Here is a 20793-nt window from a genome sequence, read left to right as displayed (position 1 = left end):
GAGCCAAATTGATTAAGGGTTAAAGGTCACTTTTTATCGTTGAAGTTTGAATGGGAAAATTCAAAAAAAAAATATGAGGAAAGGCAAAAATTTAGTAATTCCGGCAAAAGATGGCATTAAATGTGTCGGATCATTGTCAAGTGTAGATTTTTAAGTAAAATTTTATGACAAACAACTGTGTCGAAGACCGCAAATCCATTGAGCAGTAATGTTTTATGATAAAATTCTGAGTCAACCGATTCATGAGATTTTCTTGAATAAGCTTATTTTTTCCATACAATATTTAATTTATTTTTTGTTTGAAGAACCTCCCAATAATCAAGCCAAAAAAATATTGAGTTACTATTACAATTTTTCAAGCAGTATTTGATCTTCAAAAAGCTCCTTTGACATTTTAAGTTTGGTGAATAAAATTATTTTGTGACTTTGCGAATGTTTAAATACGCAAATTGCTGTAATTTAAAAGCCAATGGTATCATTGTTCAGTGTAGAATGAGCAAAAACATGCATAGATCGAAAAGTTTACTAGAAAATATGGAAAATAATCAAAAAAGGCAAACGATACTCATAGGAGATTAGTCTGAGAATGAATGCCAAAAAATACTAGAAAAAAGGAACATTTTTGTCACCAATTTCATTCATAAATCCATTGAATCAATCACCGTTTGCTCCTTTCCCGCTTTATTTTTTTGCACAGCCAAGCTGAACATTATCGTCCTTGCCCTTGCCCAATACTCAAGAAATCAAAAAACCGGTGTAACCATAACCAACCCATCAACCCCGCTGCTGCTACTACTGCAAGAATCCGTTGAACCACGTTCGTTAAACTGTTTAAGGTAGCACGTCGGCTGTCGACCGCACGAGCGCGCTTTAGTTGAAGCCTAGGCCAAGATCAAGAACGTGCGGACCTGTTCAGTCGAGTTCTGCGCGTCGGTGAACTAGGATCGGGAAGTTTGAAGATCGGAACAAAATATGAAGTGGAAGCTGATTCTGGCGATGATCGCCGGATTGATGGTGATCGATCCCGTCTGTAGTGAAGAGTTGATTAAAAGTGAGCACCTTAAAAAAAGTGTGATTAGAAGTGGATTAAAAATGCATTTTTCTAGGATCGGAGTACAACCGCATGCCGCAAGTGTTCGTGTACGATCATTACGATGAGTGTTTGTTCGACGAACCGGAAGTAGAAACGACGACGTACTGTCTCGTAAGGGCGGTGATTAAACCGGACAACGGGTCCGAGTTGTGGCGGATGATCGAGAAGTTTTCCAGCAAAACGAAGATGCACCTTAATCATGCCTCGCTGGATCGCGGGATTTGCGTGAGGGGAGACGTGAAGGATGCGCTCGCGAAGCTGAAAGTGGATAACGTTAGTGCGTTGGTGGTGCCAAAGTTCGAGATTGGATTTCCGGTAATAAGGGTGGTAGTTTGTGGGCTCCGTGCAATTTTAACACTTATTAAATCAGGGGTGACCAAAGTATGGCCCGCGGGCCATACGTGGCCCGCGAGGTTATATTTTGTGGCCCGCGGACCCATTTTGAATGATCATGTAAAATGGCCCGTTGACCACTTGTAAAGTGATTGTATACTTTTTCATAATTAAGGTTTATTTTAAACTTTTATATGCTAATCTTTTTTTTTGTTAATAAAAAAAGCATATGATTTATCAATATTTTGATCCCCGCTTTAGGATACAAATAATTTGTTCAAAATATTTTATAATTAAAAAAATTTCACACGTTACAATGAGAGTGAAACTACAGTCGACTCAGAGAGAAGATCAGTTTACAGAACGATGCAAAATGAAGACTCGATTGATATGTTTTTCTTGGTACCCAGCTATGGGAGAGAATCATGGCAACGTCCAGCAAACAAAAACAAACTAATGTCAAACACCCTTCAAAGCTTTGTTTCGCAAAGAAACATGTCTATGCAAGCCATGAGATGTTGACAATATTGACAACCGGAAGAGATTTTTAAAGCAAACAGAATCCAAGGGACCGTCGAGGAAGAGATCCTTCAAGCAAGAGAAAATATCGAGAAATAAAGCCAATCGAAATATGCAGTTTGAAGGGACTGAAGAATTCATCGATAGATGGAGCAATATTGATATCGAGAAGATCGACAGCCAGAGAGTTGACTGTAGTAAATATCCTCAAAATTTTCATCAAATATTTTCAATTATTATATTTTTAATTCTGTAATAGTTACAAAAATGTAAGTTTTTTTTTAATTAATTTGCAAGTCATAATGACACTTTTATGAACTGAACCTCAAACATACATTGCACTTCCTTCGGGATTCGAACTCATTACAGTTAGATAACGAATCTGATTGACTACCAACTGATTCAGGCAGACACAATGTGGAAATCGGAGGATCAAGTTTGTTGCAAATATTTTACAAAGCTTTCGTCGATCAACCAACCCCTCCATCATTTTTGAAAAATTGGCTCAAAAACCAGGAGCAAAAATATACTTTCAAAAAACTTCAAAACTTTAAAAAAAATTAAATCTAAATGCAATCAGCTGAAATTTATTAAATATGCATTCCTTTGCATTTAGAATCATCTGAGCATGTTTGGGTTTATTAAAAAATTAATTTTAGTGAATTTTCGATGAAATAAATAATTTTTTTTCGCTAAAATGTTTTTTTGTCGAATCTTTTTTTTTATTAAATAATGATTGCAGTTTAACTATACGGAAGATTAAAACATTTTCTAACATTTTTTTCATTGAAATGTTGAAATTCTGGCTCTCTCTCAACGATTTTTCATTAGCCACACTTAATTTAAAGATAAAATTACGCCTTTAGATGAATTGTTCAACATGTAATGTCACCATTTTTGAAATATAAAAACAAAACTTTGTTTTTTTTTTTTTTTAAACACAAGTACATTCAGCTAAACACTTTTTTTCAAATACCTGAAACAATAAAATCAACGAAACCGATAGAAAACCGTTATTTTGTGGTTTCTATTATTTTGGATTGATTTTTTTTTAAATAACAAATTAAATCTATTAAATTAAAATAATGTAATTTAATTTTTTTTAATAACCTTTTTTTTGTAAATTTGGCCCGCAAGCTCATTTGAGCTTCACATTTGGCCCGGCCTCCAAAAACTTTGAGCACCCCTGTATTAAATGAAATGAGTTCTGATCAGAAATGCTGGACAGTGGGGCTAATTTGGACACATCATTGGATTATTTTCGGTCAACTCACCCGAAGTCGGAAAAAGTGACCCCTCTTCGATTTCTGTGACGGTGCGTTGGTATGACCCTTTTAATTTTTCAGGATTAAAAATAACACACATTTTTCAGTGATTTGTTGCTCATAAATTATAAATGGGACTTTTATGTCAAATTAGACCAATTTGATGGCATAATCAAAATTCCGAAAAAACGTATGTTTCATCCAAAATATTTTCATTTCATGGAAAGCTAAATGTACCTTTTGAATCTGAAAGTTAAATGTACCTTTTGAAATCCTAAAACTCAAGTGTGTGCTTAAGAAAGTATTTTTTTCGGATATTTCAGTGATTTTCTCATGAGGATTTTTATAAAATATAGAAAAAAAAACAGATATCGTCATCTTGGGCGAATCGGGACTACTGTTTAGGCAGGTTTAGCACCTAATTTTGATATTTTAAATTGGTTTCGGTTAGAACAGGTACAGATCAACTAAATTAGTACATCGATTTCTTAATTTAATGCTTTCAATCGCTTTTAAAATAGCTGACCCTATTCAGACTGTAGTCCCAATTCTCCCCGTTTGACGGTACTGCCGACTGCCTATCACAATAAAAGATTTTTTTTCGAAAGAATCCTCCAAATCTAGCAATGGACTAGCCACAAAATGTTTAAAGGGCTATCATTATGCAAAATTTGCTGAACTTTCTGAAAAAAATGCCGATAAACGAAAAAATTACAATACCAGTTCTAGTAATGGCCTAGGATTATGGAAATCCCAAATAATATCAAGTCTTTTTGATCAAAAATCAAAAGTTTCCGAAGGCCTGCTGGCATTTCCTTAATATTATTATTTTTACTTTTTGTGAGCTATGAAAAAAAAAATCTCAGAGATTCTGGTGGCCAATGAATGTCTAAGAGCGCGTTTTTTTTTTGATAGCTTATATCAAATGTCGTATCAAGTATCCTCGGATAAAACTCAGGCCAAAAAAGCGCCCTCTACGATGAAGGAAGTGGGGTAAATGGGCATTGAAGGTACAAAACAACAATAATAAAAAATTAAAATTGCTTGCATTTTCGTAAAACTTGATAAAATCTTAAACTTATTTTCATTATTTTTTTATCCTAATTGCAATTCCCTTCAATCCATACGACACATTTATCAATAAAAGAAGTATGTAATTCAATAAATTTCTATAGAACAGTAAGGCACATTATTAATAAATGACAATTTCAAGAGCTACTGAATTGAAACTCAAAATAGATCATTTTAGATTTAATCAAAGCAATTCCTCACGAAAACAGAATGATTCGAAAAAAAAAAATTCTCCGATCGGGCTAAAAATTTGTGTTTCTAAGTCAAAATAATTAGACATTAAATTTTCGACATTTTAAAATGTTAGGCTGGATATTCGAAACTTTTAACTAATTTTGCTTAAAAGCTTATCAAATACCCTTTTTTTGCGTCCAAGACAGCTAAAGTCGGTTAAAACGGTGCGGAGTTATGATTTTTGGAAAAAATTTGGTTTTTGTGAAAATCGACGAAAATTACCATTTTTTGGATCACCCTAACATGGCGTAGGACACCCTAATGGCCAAGCAAAAAAAATAGAGGTCTAATTATTTCGACCATGGAACCACTAGAAAAATTTTGAGCCCGATAGGAGATTTTTTTTTCTTCAAGTCATGCTGTTTTCGTAGAGTATCAGTTTATTTAAGGACCTAGTTATGTAAAATTTAAAACTCAACATGTGCCGTATCCAATATCAAAATTTTGAATTATTTAAATTTTTGATTTTTATTTTTCAAACACTTCTCCTCTCATAAAATATTGGTTTGAAATGAAATAAAATAAATCATATAAGCTACTCAATTTTATGTGGTTTTGTTAAAGTGTAAAAAACTTTTTTTTACGAGTTTCAAAATAAATGCAAGGAGATATATGTGCAAAAAAGCCATTTTGCGTTAAATCTAGATTGCTTTTTCAAAACAACCCATGCGCCATGGGTTTCCAATGTACATAGGACCTTTTGAGAAAGTAAGTGAGAAATATTCACGGCTACGTCACGACTGTCATCTACATATAAAGTGAGTGAAGTCAAATTCGAACCAAGATCGAACCAAGTTTTTGGCGCGTGGCTTTTGAAAATAACCTCGTAAATAACAAAAATAAAAACTTTTTTTACTTTTTTTTCTTTTTTCTTTTTTCTCAGGGACAACTAGGGGAACAGAGTTTAATTCCGTCAAGCACCTAATGCTGGCATATCAGCACTGTAGTGTTCAGTGACAGCTGGTTTAAAGCTTTTGTGACGGAAATTTAATAAGTAATCAATTCATTTTGAATCAACGGTCTAAAATAATTGAACTAATTTTATTTTATTTCAAGGTAATTGAAGCTATAAATATTTTTATTTATGTTTAGTGAGTTTGGTTGTATTGTATCGTCAAGTAGAACTTTGTTTTATTGATCTAATAAAAATTAAAGTAATAATTGTAAAAAAAGGTAATAATTGTAATTATCTCGCAAATATTTGCTAAAGATGAAAAAAACTGTCAAAAAAATAATTTGGGAACAAAATTTATGTATTTATTTCATACGACCTTTTCAAAAACAACACGTAAACAAAATTGACAGTGCCTCTGGCGGGGACTTCAGGAAACTGCATGAGTGTCCAATCCCTGGAAATATTTGTTTAAGTGATTTGTTTACCTTTTACGCAAACGTCAAACCATACAAAAGTGCTGCCGGATCTTTCCCGGGAGATATCCGAAAAAAGATCTGGCATAAATTGGTATTGATTTGACGTTTGCTGCACAGCAAGCAGGTTGGGGCACGGACTTCGTAATCTAAATATGACTCTTGCCGGATTGATATTATTTTTGGGGTGAACAGACCTGTTTTTTTCTTCAGTACATGCTTTTTGTGTACACGTTTTCTCATACAATATGTCATGCTTTTGCTCACAAAGGTGATGTGCATGCTTTTGCATGCGATTTTACATAGATATTTTTTTACTGTGTGAGGGTGCCGAAAAGTTTGATTATGTTCTACTTGCAAAAGACAATGTCAAATTTTCAAACGCAGCTGGATAAAACATACACTTTTTTACCTAACCTTAGCTTGACAAAAGGTAGGAGACCACAAAGTGTCGAAAATCCGTTAATTTTCACTCCGTTTCATCGTCACGGAATGGGCCAAAGTTCGACTTAATTCTTGTACTAATATTTAATATATGTCTCGAATGTCAGAAATTTTGCGACGTTAAAGCTAATGAATCAAAATTTACTTACTTACTTTACTTTATCAGCAACAGGTCTATCGACCCAACGCTGAACTAATCGAAGATTTCCAGGATGCTCGATCTTGGGCCGCTCGTCTCCAGTCGCCCACAATGTTGGCCGCTCTTGCATCTTCGTCGACTGCACACAGCCAACGCGTACGAGGCCTTCCACGAAGCCGACGACCCCGTCCAGGTTCGCTGCTGAATATCGTTTTAGCCGCCCGCTCGTCCGACATTCTGGCTACATGTCCAGCCCACTTCAGCCTGTCGTGCTTGATGACTTTTACGATATCAGCATGTTTGTAGTCTTGGTACAGCTCGAAGTTCATGCGCCTGCGCCACCGGTCTCCTACTTGCTTGCCGCCGAAGATAGTACGCAGGATTCTCCGCTCGAAGACCCCAAGTGCTCTCTGGTCAGCCTCCTTTAGCGTCCACGACTCGTGACCGTAAAGAGCTACAGGGAGTATCAAGGTCCTGTACAGCGTGATTTTCGTAGGCGTCCTTAGGCTGCGGGACCTTAGCTGGCTACGAAGACCGTAGAAGGCCCTGTTTGCAGCACTAATCCGCCGTTTCACTTCGCAGCTCACATCGTTGTCGCACGTCACAAGTGTACCAAGATATACAAACTCATCCACCACCTCATATCTTTCTCCATCTATTTCCACCTCCGAAACACCATCACCTGCACTGCCACGCGCTCTGCCAGCAACCAGATACTTGGTCTTGGCAGTGTTGATGGTCAGTCCGATCTTCGCAGCTTCCCGCTTGAAAGGGACGAACGCCTCCTCCACTGACCGACGGTCGATACCAATGATGTCGATGTCGTCAGCGTATCCAAGCAGCATGTGCGATTTAGTGATGAGTGTTCCGTTTCTTTGCACGCCTGCCCTTCGAGCAGCACCCTCCAACGCTATGATGAACAGTAAGTTCGAGAGAGCATCGCCCTGCTTCAATCCATCCAACGTAACGAAAGCTTCAGATGTCTCGTTAGCTATTCGCACGCTTGATTTTGCTCCGTCGAGCGTTGCACGAATCAGTCTAATTAGCTTCGCCGGAAAGCCGTGTTCTAGCATAATTTTCCAAAGTTCGTTTCTTTTGACTGAATCGTACGCCGCCTTGAAGTCGATGAACAAATGGTGTGTTTGCAGGTTGTACTCCCGGAACTTGTCGAGGATTTGTCGCAGAGTGAACATCTGATCTGTCGTTGACCGACCCGCTCGAAAACCGCACTGGTATTCGCCGACAAAGGTCTCGGTCAAGGGTCTCAGCTTGCTCCACAGGATTCGGGATAGTACTTTGTACGCTGAGTTGAGGATTGTGATGCCTCGATAGTTGGCACAATCGAGTCTTTGCCCTTTCTTGTAGATTGGGGTGATGAGCCCGTCTAACCAGTCGGTCGGAAGCTGTTCTTCGCACCAAATTCGCTGGACGATTTGGTGCAGAATCTCGATCATCCGCGCGCTCCCGTGCTTGAAAAGTTCGGCCGGGAGTCCGTCCTTTCCCGCGGATTTCGCGTTCTTGAGCTCCTTTACGGCTTTTTCCACGTCCTCCAACGTAGGCGGGTCCACAGCTATTCCATCATCCTCAACGTTCATCCTGTCCTCGACGATTCCCTCTCGCGTCTCACCGTTCAACAGCTGTTGGAAGTGCTCCTTCCACCTGGCCGCTACCGCTGTCTTATCTGTCAACAGGTTACCTTCCCTGTCGTTGCACATAACAGGGGAAGGCGTCGCTTTCTTTCTTACACCGTTGACAGTTGCATAAAACCTCCGCTTATCATTCGCGTTGTACTGTGCTTGAGCTTCGGCAAGTACTCTCTCGTCGTACTCCCGTTCTTTTCGGCGGTGGGAATCAAAATTTACTAGATATTAATAAAAGCATAAATTTCAACATCCAGTAACACATCGGAAGAACCAATCACCATGCGTCTCCACCAAATTGTTGAGAAAATAAATTAAATTATAATACCAAATATCACATTACAGTCGTGCCTCGGTTTAGCACCGCATATACCGAGGCGTGCATAACCGAGGCACAGAGCTTAAGGGATTTTGTCTATATGGGAGACATTGGCTTTAATCGTACGAAAAAATCATGCAAACGTCAAAAAATTATAGTGTTTTGAAATCGGGATGATGTCAGCCATTCATTAAAATTATTATTTCATGAAAAATTTCACAAAAATACGTATTTTTCCTTTATTTGGAAAATGCATTTTTTTTTCTCTAAAGAAACCAAAAATATATTGTTATTGCAATATGGGTATCAAATGATCAGGTTTTTTATACATTTTTGATGTAATAACAACATTTTTAGAAAATACAACAAATTTTCACAAAATTACGTCTTTTTGAAAAATACCCCAAATTTCAATTTTTACAATATGGGTATCAAACGATCGGGATTTTTTCATACATTTCGAATGTAATAACAATTTTTTTAGAAAATACTCAAAATTTTCACAAAACTACGTCTTTTCTAATAAAAAACTCAAAATTTCGTTTTTACAATGTGGGTATCGAACGATCGGGATTTTTTCAAACATTTCGAATGTTATAACAATATTTTTTAAAATACTCAAAATTTTCACAAAACTACGTATTTTCGAAAAAGCAATACTCAAAATTTCCGTTTTTACCATGTGGGTGATAAACCATCAGGATTTTTTCATACATTTTGAATGTAATAACAATATTTTTTGAAAATACTAAAAAATTTCACAAAGCTACGTATTTTCGTAAAAAAATACTTTAAATTTCCGTTTTTACAAAGTGTGTATCAAACGATCGGGATTTTTACATACATTTCGAATGTAATAACAATATTCTTTGAAAAAACTCAAAATTTTCACAAAACTACGTATTTTCGAAAAAAAAATACTCAAAGTTTTCGTTTTTACAATGTGGGTATCAAACGTTCGGGGTTTTTTCATACATTTCGAATGTAATAACAATATTCTTTGAAAAAACTCAAAATTTTCACAAAACTACGTATTTTCGAAAAAAAAATACTCAAAGTTTTTGTTTTTACAATGTGGGTATCAAACGTTCGGGGTTTTTTCATACATTTCAAAAGTTATAAAAAAAATGAAAATACTCAAAATTTTCATAAAACTACTTTTTTTTGAAAAAAAATGATTTGATTATTTGATACCCATAATGTAAAAACTGAAATTTTGAAAAATTTTACAAAAATACGTAGTTTTGTGAAAATTTTGAGTATTTTCAAAAAATATTGTTATTACATTCGCAATGTTTGAAAAAATCCAGATCGTTTGATACCTACATTGTAAGCACTGGGCCGTGCTTAACCGAGGCGTGCAAAACCGAGGCATGACTGTACTAACATTGATTAACATTGTATTAACTTTAATTTCTTCCAGTACATTTTCGGCCACAACTCGTTCCGCAACGTGGAACCATACAAGCGGAACTACTCCGAGCTGATGGCTGCAATCATTAACAAGGATCTGTCGGAGCGGTACGGCCTGAAAGCGTACACCGAGATCGAGTACTGCGATCGTGCCGGAGTTGACGAGTTCCCGATTGACGGCCTGGACATCGCTTTCCTCGTGATCGTGGCCGTTTTGGTCGTGGTTATGGCGGCGTCCAGCTGGTATGACGCGTCCTGTAAATCTGAGAACGGGTTGAACCACTACCAGGAGGACATGCCAAGTCACAGTTTAGTTGAAGATTTGGGTTGCGTTTGGGAATGATTTTTTTAAAGCAGGTAATTTCTTCGTAGAAGCGATGCTGCTGTCGTCGTTCTCGGCGATCCGGAACTGGTACCGGCTGGTGTCGCACTCGCGCGATCCTACGAGCAGGGACTTGCGGATGATTCAGGCCATTCGGCACCTGACGTTTGTACTAACCTTGATTGGACATGCCAGCATGATGGTACAGTCGCGGACTGGATGGATCGTGGAGCAAAAGTACCGCGAGCTGGCGACGATGATCATCATCAACGGGTTCCAAATTGTGACCACGTTCTTCACGATCAGTGGGTTGGTGTTTACGATCACTTACGTGGAGAAAATGAGGGAATCTGGCAGGAAACCGGGCGTTTTGGAGATTGTGATTGTAACCGTGAACCGGTATATAAGGTAGAGATATTGGAGATTGTTTGGTTGATATTAGATCTTAATCATTGAGGACCAACTTCCGCAGGTTAACTCCGGTCTATGCGTTATTCCTACTTTTTGAAGCGACCTGGTTCATACGTTTACAAGATGGCCCGTTTTGGCGAAGAGGTGTTGAGACAAGCATGATCAACTGTCGGAGAAATTGGTGGATCAACCTGCTCTATGTGAACAACTACTTCAAACCGGATCAACCGGTGAGATCAAATTTGATCTAAAGTGTCAGATTATACTAGAATTTCCCTATTTTCAGTGCATGCAACACTCGTGGTACCTAGCCGCAGATTTCCAGCTGTCAACCATTGGGCTAGTTCTCGTAACACTGGTCATTCGGTTTCCCCGACTTAAGAAACCTTTGATAACGATCGTGACGGCTATCGCGGTCATCATCCCAGGTGTGGTTGTCTACCTGGGAAGTTACGAAGGAGTGACCATCTTTTCACCAGAGTACAGTTTCACTTCTATGTTTCTTGAGATTAGTCAAATTGATCATCCCTTCTTATTCACAGGTCGCGGCGTTTCATGTTCTGGTACGACATTGCTTACTACAAAACATATCTACCGATGCACATGAATCTGGGAATGTACATGTGCGGTATCATCATTGGTTTCCTGTATCTGAATTACCGAAATGCCGGCAATCGGTTCCGTAGGTCTCCGGTGCGTAGAAGCATCTATTTTGTTTTCTATTTCTAATATAACCTCCATTTCCAGTGGTTCCGGTTGGCATTCTTCTCGATCTTCATAGTTGGGCCCGGCATGTTCCTGATCGGTCGGATCTTCTACGTCAACGACTACCCGAAACCCTCGGTGTGGATGTCCGTCTACTTCGCGGGAGCTCGTGTCATGTGGGGATTGGTCGCGTTAATGGGATTCTGCGGATTTGCGTTCCGGATCAGCAAACCGGTCACGCGCATTATGAACATCAAGTTTTTCGAAGTGCTGGGACGGCTCACGTACGGAGCGTACGTGGGACACTTTTTCATGATCAAAATGATGTACTACAACACGCGGGAGCTGTCCAACCTGGGCTCGTTCGATGTGGTGAGTAAATTTTCGTTACGGCAATAAAAAAAATTTCAAATTTGAACACTTTCCCTCCCCAGGCCGTCAAAATCAACAGCACCCTGTACCTGTCGTACATGCTGTCCCTGGCCATAACCCTTCTGGTGGAGCTGCCGATATCCGCGCTTCAAAAGCAGTTGCTCCAGACGTTTGTCAAGCCCGACTCAAACGCCAGCAGCGAAGGACAAGTAACGCCAGAACTCAAACGAAACGGCACTGGCAATGGTAGCTTCACAAACGAAGGCTTCAAGACTAGTTTTAAAGGCAATATTGATTTTCTGCAGCAGCAGCAGCGACTGTGAATTACTGACTGACTAAGATTGTAAGACTGGAATGTGCATTGGTTAAATTTCAATATTATTTAATAAAAATAAACAATACGAGAATTACTGCAGCGACCTTTCAAACACTCCTCCGTCCATTTTTTATGTGTAACTGCACGGATATTGTGAAAAAAAAACAAGTCAAACTACACAAACTTCAATGAAAACAAACTCCAACAAGTCACGCCACCACAAACTAACGGATTGAGTCTCCACCCGATTTTGCGTTCGTTCGTCATACATTTCCATAAAACGATCATTTCCCCCTTCCCAACAGTCCCCCCACCAAAAAGGAAAAACTCACCTGACGACAACCGGCTCCAGTGACTTTGGTGATTTCCTTCATTTTTCCGCCGGCTGAAAAGCCCGGTGACGAGGGTGGTGTTGGTTCGGTAAATCCAGAATTAATTCGGCCCGAAGTCGTTATTTTTTATGGGGGAATATTATTTTCGTTGTTTATCGTCTTCACTGCTTTCACCGCGCTGTTTGGGCATTTCTAAAACTTTTGTACGGCCTCAAATTACTCTGCTGTCTAACTTCTTCGAACTTTGTTGATTCTTGACACTAGTCACGAGGATTCAAACGGGGTTTTCACTTTGCCGAAAGCATCTCTAGTCGGTAACCACAAATCACTACAATTGCAACACATTTATTTTTTTAGGGGTATTTCAACAGGAGTCGACGTTAGCATTTTGAATCTTCAGTCAAATCATTTTTGCAGATCTGGAAGATAAAAAAATAGTTAAATTTAGTTATTTGGCACTTTGAGAAAATATTGTTCTACGAAAACTTGTCTTCTCTTGTTTTATGTTTTCTTAATTTATCTGAAAGTACTGTTGTATGTTTTTGTTTGGTATTATTCTTGTTTATTATCTTTTTTATGCATGTTTATGCAAGGTTTTTCAAAAAAACGCGAACCTAATTTTGAGCCAATTTTTGTTGCATGAAGAACAATTTAACACATTAGAAAGTGTCTTTAAATAAATAAAATATTTGGATGAAAATACGTTGTAATTGCACATTGTTAAAACAACTGAACATTGAGCAGAAATTATGACACGAAAACTGTAAAGTTATTAAGTTAAATTTTTAGTTTTTTGAAACATTTTCATTTAGAAAACACTGACAATGTCACATCAAAACCGAGAATAAAAACCATACCTAATCAACCATAGTTGATTCCTTCCTCACATTCATTACACTAACCTACAAAAATTGACAAAAATGACTTCGTAGACTCAACTTGAGGGAAGCATGAAGTTTGGGGTTCCTACAAACACGTGCACATTGAATTTTTCTAAAATATTTAGACAGAGCCTAATGGTTTTTCTTCAAATTTTGTATGGATAATTAGGGCGGTTCGTCGCTGTTGCATACAAGCAAAAATTGCATGCAATATTAGGGAGTAGCGAACAGCACTAATTCTCCAAGAAAAGCCGTTCAACCCTGTCTAAATATGTTTGAAAAAAAAATCAACGTGCACGTCTGGAGTTTTTTTTGAAAATGTCCAATAAACCAAATTTACAGTTTTTGATTTTTGGGTGTTTTTAATACCCCTGCCTCAAGGCGGTAACAAAAACACCCAAAACACTGGGTATTTGGTTTATTCGACCTTTTCAAAAAAACTCCAGACTTGTTTCTGAGGACCTCAAAGTTCATGCTACCCTCGAGTTGGTCAGTGATATTATTTTTATTATTATTATTATTATTTATCTTTAGTAATAAGCTTACAGCCTCACAATAATCCGAAAATCAAAATTACGTAAGTATGCATTGAATGCTCAAAATTTCAATCATAACAAAAATACTTAAGTGTTCATAACTTTTAATAAATTTTGGTTTGATAATTCAGAACTGGTTGTGAAATAGTCGAACAGCTGAATACTAAGAAATCTACAAGAATTTTAAAGCATTAAAAATTAATCTAAGCATATATCAGCATTCATTTGGCCTATAAGGGGAAATTGATAAAATTTTAGTAAGATCCGCAAAATGCCTAGCACCTATTACATATTTTCTATTAAATTCCATATAGTTTTGAAAAGACTGGGTATTTTTTTACTTTTATTCATAATTTATGAAAAAAAATATCATATTGAATAAAATTGAAACATCGGCATCTGTGACAAGTTAGGACAGCTGTTTAAGCCATTTTTTTTGCATAATTTTTTTTTATTGATTGCTGTTAAAACAGGAACAGAAAAAAAATATTACATCGATTTCCAAATTAATTACTCTAAAATCTTCTGTACCTATTCAGACTGTAGTCCTGATTTTCCCCAATTGGCGGTTGTGACTCAAAGATAGTTTGTAAAATATTTTTTATTAAGAAATTCTTGGAATGGTAAAATTTTATTTGTTTCCTTTTTTGTTTTTTTTTTTCATTTTAAAAGAAATTTTGAAGCTATTCAAGCCCAAGTAACAATTTACGTTTTAAAACACTATTGAAGTATATTTCAAGAGTCCTTGAGAAAATTCGAGTCGAAGGCTATTTTATCCTGAAGACAGCAATAAATGCGAGTTAAAGCATCATTAAGTGTAACACGGACCATTTTAGGAGGTAAGCAAGAGCTTTTTTCAGGAGTTATTTAAAACTTAGCTGCCTCGACGTTGATTTTTATAATGCAAATGCATTTTGTTTCTTTGGTAAAACTTTGTCTGAGGCTTTTCAATTTTAAAACGCAATGGAAGAGCTCTTCAAGACTGAAATAAAATATTCTTCAGCTTTTATGTTCCTAGCAAAGATCAAATAAACTTTTCGAAGAAGTTTATTAAGTTTATTTCGTAAAAATCATTTGTTCTTTATAAAAATTCAATCACAAATGTCCAGCTAAAATGAAATTAGCTTATTTTTTGCTAATTTTACAACAATTATATCATGAATAAAACTGTGACTTTAAGCTGACAATCTCGCTGTAAAATTCTTGCCAGCAAAATTTCACTGATCAATTTTCTGAAATACCTCGAAAAATATGCATCGAAGGCATGAATCATTGAAAAAACATTTATTTTTACTAATATTTGATGATGTGCTGCAAAAATCAACATGGCTCTCATTTTTGGCTGTTATTTTCAAGTTGATATGGCCGATCTTATCAAATCCATTCTTTCTTACGCAAAGCTGTTATAAAAGCCATATTTCTTAAGAAGCTCTTGTCCATGTTGTTTTAAGAGCTATTTAGCTTGAGATGCTCTTGTTCAAGATTAAACAAGAATTTAAATAATACAATAAGTTTTGAAGTGGTTTTAATGCAGAGTAAAAGGAGTAGTACTGCGACCGTAGCGCATGCTCGAATTATTTTGCCAAAGGTAGATCCGTTTGTGAATGTGTTTTCATCGATGAATAGAAACAAATTTTGCGATTTATTAGTTTTAACTTTATTTATTAAACCGAAAAATACCAGCGTTTTACACATTGTTTCCAAACATGCACGAATTTTCCGTCAACGGTAAAAAATGCCACAATAGATTCCTCAACTGCCCTATCGCTGCCTCCGCCAAGACGTTGAAGAGGGAAAGCCGAAAATGTAGGGTACAAAGATGGCTTGCTAAAGATATTGGCGTGTAGGCCATGGGTGCCGGAACATCTGCGTCTAACGAAGGACGAACGTGTGGACACCACCGTGGCCACGGAAGCGGCGGCCATGACAGCGTTCCGTTTGCTGTTCGATCACAACCTGTTTCATTCTTGCTGGCCACACATGCTGATGAACGGAATCGGCTTTCATTCGATCGCGTACACCTTTCTGAAGGTGCAAATCTTTACGTTCGCGTTGGATCTGGATTATTACAAAGGGTAAATCACTAAACTTTTTAGCATTGTTAATCGGTTAATCTTTGTCGACCGCCAGTAATGTACTGTGCGATAATTTGTGATTTGACAGATCAAGTTCAAGCAATCTGGAATTTTGCTTCCATAAAGCGAATTAGTTTGAATTGAGTTTTAATACAGTTTTGATTAGATTAAATAGTCTTCAAGATAACCTCTGGATATTGTTAAATATTACTATCGTAGATCCAGAAAGATTTGTTGAATGTAATAATAAAATCGAGAAGTAATGTTCAAACCTTTAATAAAACCTGTTAAGAAGCAGAAGCATTTTGCTTGTCACTTGGGATGTCACATATTTTTTTGCTTATTTAATTCAAATTGGATCAGAAATTGGAGCGTTTGAATTTAAAGCAGAACAAAAATAAAAAAAATCATTTCAGCTATCTAAAAAGTGTAGACTATTACCAATTAGTAGAAAAATGCAAAGCAATCTACTTTAACGACTCTGCGATTGTCCACGCTCCATACAATAAAGATTTTTTTAGTATGGACAATTGTCCACGAAGGGGGGGGGAGGGGTTCAGATTTCCAAAAAAGTGTTCACGTGGTTTATGGATGTTCCCATATGAAACACAAAAGTTTTTCAAAAAAGCTCTGAACTAAACAAAACACAACACAAAAACCATGCGTCTCCATCAAAAGTATTTGTTCTGTTTAATCCAAATTAGTAAACAAAATTGTTAAATTTACTTCTTCATTAGAGGGATATTAATCACCCAAAAAATGTTTGAATTTTTCCATAAATATCTTCTAAAAACATAAACCAAAAATCTCCATTCTTAAATTGTAAATATAGTTTGTATTTTTTGTTTTCTTCGAATAATATCAAATTATCACACCAAATTCAAAAACATTTTCATAAAATTATCTACCTTTTTTCAACCCATTTCAACACCAGCATATTAAGGTGTTTATCGATTTTAACGTTCTCCCTTACACCGTCATCATCGTCGTCGTCATCACCGCTAAGCAGTGTTGTGCACGACGACACAATACACGACAATGTTCTTCATGGCGGCTAAATTTAGTTTTTAGAACCACCGTTTTCTTTATCCTAGCCTTCTCTCACTTCCTCTATCCATTTGTCTCACTTTACTCGCGTGGGCTCATTTTCTCGTCCCTGAAGCTTGCCTGCCTGCCTGCGACGTGGATGACTTTCCTAATTTACGACATGCAATGCAATACCTGGGCTAGGAGGATCCTGAAACAATTCGTTCTAATAAAATTTCAAATCGTCGTTTGGTTTAAGTTAAGGAGTTTCAAAATTAAGAAGAGCTACCATGCGTCTCCATGAAACATTGAGAAATAAAGTATGGCTTAGATATTTTTAAATTATTGAATTATAACTTCTAATAAATATCCAGTGTAACCTCCACAACCAAAACAAAAGTCACGCCACAAACACACACACACACGCACGAGCCTTTTGTGTCACAACAAAAGAGGGCAGACCGGTTAGGTTTCGGGCGGAAAATCGCGCACAATTTGGCCGCAGAATAAAATATTACCATCCGTAGCGGGTTGTGGCGGCAAAGCCCAGGATTCTCACGGAGTGTGGGCTTAAATAGGCCCGATATGCAGGGGCTTTGAGTCAACAGCCTGTTCATTATTTTAGTGCCGCATAAAATATTCAATCGATAGCGTCGGGAACGGTTCTAGACATTGCCAAAAGGGAACTTCTATTTTGTATTTTCTTTCATAGATATTTTTCTCAATTGGGTCCTAAAGTTAAGCTCCAATTTGTGATGTTATTGTTCACAACGATAAAACTTATTTTTCTGAGTGCAATGACCCTTTGAACAACCGCAAAAGATTTAAAATTGATTTTTCATTTAATTTTGAAAAATTCAACTTCACGGCCCTTCTTGACAGAAAAGGTCCTACTTGACAGCTCGTTCCAAGGGGACCATAGTTGATCCTTCGGAAAAATGTTGTCTTGTCAATAATGTTTCTTGCATTAAAATGAAAAAAATTGATCAGAAATGGTTTTTAATCGTGTTTTTCGCCGTTGTACATAAGCATGGTGTAAGTTTTATTACACTTTTGTATGTTATCTGAAATGAATTCTGAATAAAATGTGTTTACACTCAATGCTTCATCGTATACAACATGCATGCAACTTTTTCACAATTTTAATTTTGTTGGATACCAGATTTCTGTCAATTCAATTCTACATTTACAGTTTTTATTAGATGTCTTTGCAAGCTTTTTGAAAGGTACAGAGAAACTTCTTTTTACGCGGTGGCGTTACGCTTTTTGTTTCGTCGATTTCTCTAAAACCATACAATATTTTTGCCAGCTTCAAAAAGCGTTTTGTAGATCTGAACAAAACCTACAAATTGCTTTTAAAAGATTTCAAAAATGTTGCTTCGTTCCATAGAAATTGACAAATTAGGAAAACGTAACGCACCGCGTAAAAAGAGGTTTCACTGTAACTGTTTTTACAGAATTTAAAAAAAATATATGCCAAAATTGATGTCAATATTCAACAGATTCGATAAGCTCAAGTTTGGAGGGGGAATTAGGATTAGGGTGGTTTAATAAGAAAAAGGGTGATCCAAAAATATGTTTTTCGCAAAAAAATCTCACTTAAAGAAATCATATCTTTAGAAACGCTGAACCTATTTTAGCACTTACAGAAAAAATAAAAAATTGTTGGCGTCTTGAAATGCTCAGGACTCAACAAAAAAAGTTTTTTTCAGTGAGTTGGATTTCTGTTTTCATTAAAATATATAAAGGGGCAACATTTGAAAGAGGTAGGGGGTGGGCCATACATTTTGAGAAATATTTGCAACGGCCTGAAATATGAATTTTTGAAAAAAATAAATATCGGGATTCGGTTCATTAATTGAACATAAAGCATCATGCGTCTCCAGCAAAATGCACTGGGAACTTATGTCGATGGAGAAGCATGGTACATTGAGTTCGTTTAATCGTTTTTTTTTTTCATAAATAAATATTATAGAATCCTGTAACTGGATATGCATAATTTTTGGTTCAAACCATCCACTTTAACGACCCCCAGGTCTTTTGTGGTCTCTATTGCAAGTTTCTGCTCGAACCTAGGAGTCCAATGGTTTGAATTGGGAGGGAACCCAAACCTACTTTTACTCCAAGGAACCTTCCACTCCAGGGTTCCAGGTTTGTAATTTTTAATCAGGCTGAAACTTGTTTGGTGCTTTCGGTATGCCCAAAGAAGCCATTTTGCATCATTAGTTTGTCCATTTAATATTCCATACAAATTTGGCAGCTGTCCATACAAAAATGATCCATGAAAATTAAAAAAAAAAACAGTATCTTTTGAAGGATTTTTTTGATTAATTTGGGGTCTTCGGCAAAGTTATAGATGAGCGTAATATTGAATGTTTGGCCCTTTTGAAATGTTAGTCTTGATTAAAAAAATGAAAATATTAGTTTCGAAAAGATCACAAAATTTTACGACATTGACAATCGGCATAAGTTTCTGAGATACCGACGTTAGAAAATGGTGTGTTGTTTGGGTGAGGCTTAGAAAACATAAATTTTCCTGGTTTTAAATCTTTTCAATATCTCAGCGTCTAAATGTCGTATCAACAAAGTTAGAAAAAAACAAAATGTAAAGAATTTTCTAAGCTCTCAAAAAAAAACAAGGGTGGGCAAACATGGGCACTAATTAAAAAAAAATAACTGCGACTATTTTCAAAACACTGACCTAAAAACATAAAAACGGTGAACTTTATCAAATTTTCACTTAAGTACTTTTTGATTGCAAATTCGATTTTAAATCGAAAAATTAAGTTGAATCATTTTAGTGATCAATATTTCGTTTTTGGAAAAAATCAGTATTGATTCAAAAAATTATATTTCTGTCAATGATGTTTTGCACATTCTGGAAATTTCTTAAAAGTTGGATTCGATGTCCCCTAAAACATATCAGAAAATAAAAAAATAAAAATAGTGTTTTTTGTAAACCAAGTTTTAGTTACAAAAAGTAAAATTAAAATCATTTTAAAAAAAATTACCGTGTATCATTTTTTTCAGTTTAACAACGTTGCCGAAGACACCAAATCAATCAAAAAATTCCTTCAAAAAATAAGGATTTATGAATTTCCATTAATCGTATGTTCATACAAAGCTGTCAAATTTGTATGGAAAATTACATGGACAAACTAATTATGCAAATTGGCCTCTTTGAAGCCACCAAAAAATTTCAGACGGATTCAAAAATACAAAACTTAAAATAAAAAAAAGACTGATTTCGTAGAGAATTGTTGCTTTGTTTAGAAAATGTCTTATTTTCATTAAAAGACTAAGTAATAGTCACCATTTTCGGCAATGCTTTGGTATTTTGGAAACTAATGATTGCAAAACAACTGTGCAGGTGTAAAATGTATTTTTAAACACTTTGTTTTTTCAAATGTTGAAACCATGGCTCGTAAGTTCAATGTTTAAACTTTTTTATTTTTTTTTTTGTTTTGAAAATTAGGCTTATGATTAAAATTAACGTTTGCTGATTTGTCACCCATTCCACAAAAAATGAAAAAAATGGCAAGTTTTCGTGAAATTCTAAACATATTGTCATATGATTTCCATTTTATCTTAGTTATTTGGTACAACTTACTCCAGCTATTCTTGTTCAAGTCGATGGAAAACAATTTGCCTTTATATAAACACCTTTTTCACACCATATTTTCCACGGACAAGAACCAAAAAGAACACCGCAGTGTCTGACCTTCATTCGATACATAATTAATCAGGAAAAAATACACGAAAAAAGACTCACTTTCCCCATGTGTGTTTGTGTGTGTACATGTTTTCCACCTTATGACGATGGGTAAAACAAAAAAAACTGTGTTTTCTTCTTTTCATTCCGAGTGTTTCGACCCCTTTCCGTTCCTTCAAAGGCTTCTCCGGCCTTAACAAAATCGTATACACACAACACCGAAATGAAACCGGACCAATTGGCCCCGGCTGCCTTGCAATCGGAAAA

At 36.3% G+C, this 20793-nt stretch overlaps 1 protein-coding gene across 1 annotated transcript; it reads left to right on the top strand.

Annotated features, from left to right (window-relative positions):
* The first annotated feature begins 929 nt into the window (after nucleotides 1-929).
* LOC6053508 (nose resistant to fluoxetine protein 6) lies at nucleotides 930-12009 on the top strand. The gene is made up of 9 exons (XM_001869545.2): nucleotides 930-1051; nucleotides 1107-1408; nucleotides 9849-10146; nucleotides 10211-10568; nucleotides 10633-10801; nucleotides 10858-11051; nucleotides 11114-11264; nucleotides 11319-11648; nucleotides 11711-12009. The coding sequence occupies exons 1-9, from the start codon at nucleotides 973-975 to the stop codon at nucleotides 11969-11971; spliced, it is 2142 nt and encodes a 713-aa protein (XP_001869580.2). The 5' UTR covers nucleotides 930-972; the 3' UTR covers nucleotides 11972-12009.
* Nucleotides 12010-20793: the final 8784 nt, after the last annotated feature.

This window comes from Culex quinquefasciatus, chromosome 3 (assembly GCF_015732765.1).
Source record: "Culex quinquefasciatus strain JHB chromosome 3, VPISU_Cqui_1.0_pri_paternal, whole genome shotgun sequence".
In the NCBI taxonomy this organism is placed as follows: Eukaryota; Metazoa; Arthropoda; class Insecta; order Diptera; family Culicidae; genus Culex; species Culex quinquefasciatus.
The sequence above is the reverse complement of the archived record's forward strand: the minus strand, read 5'-3'. Positions and strand labels throughout refer to the sequence as shown.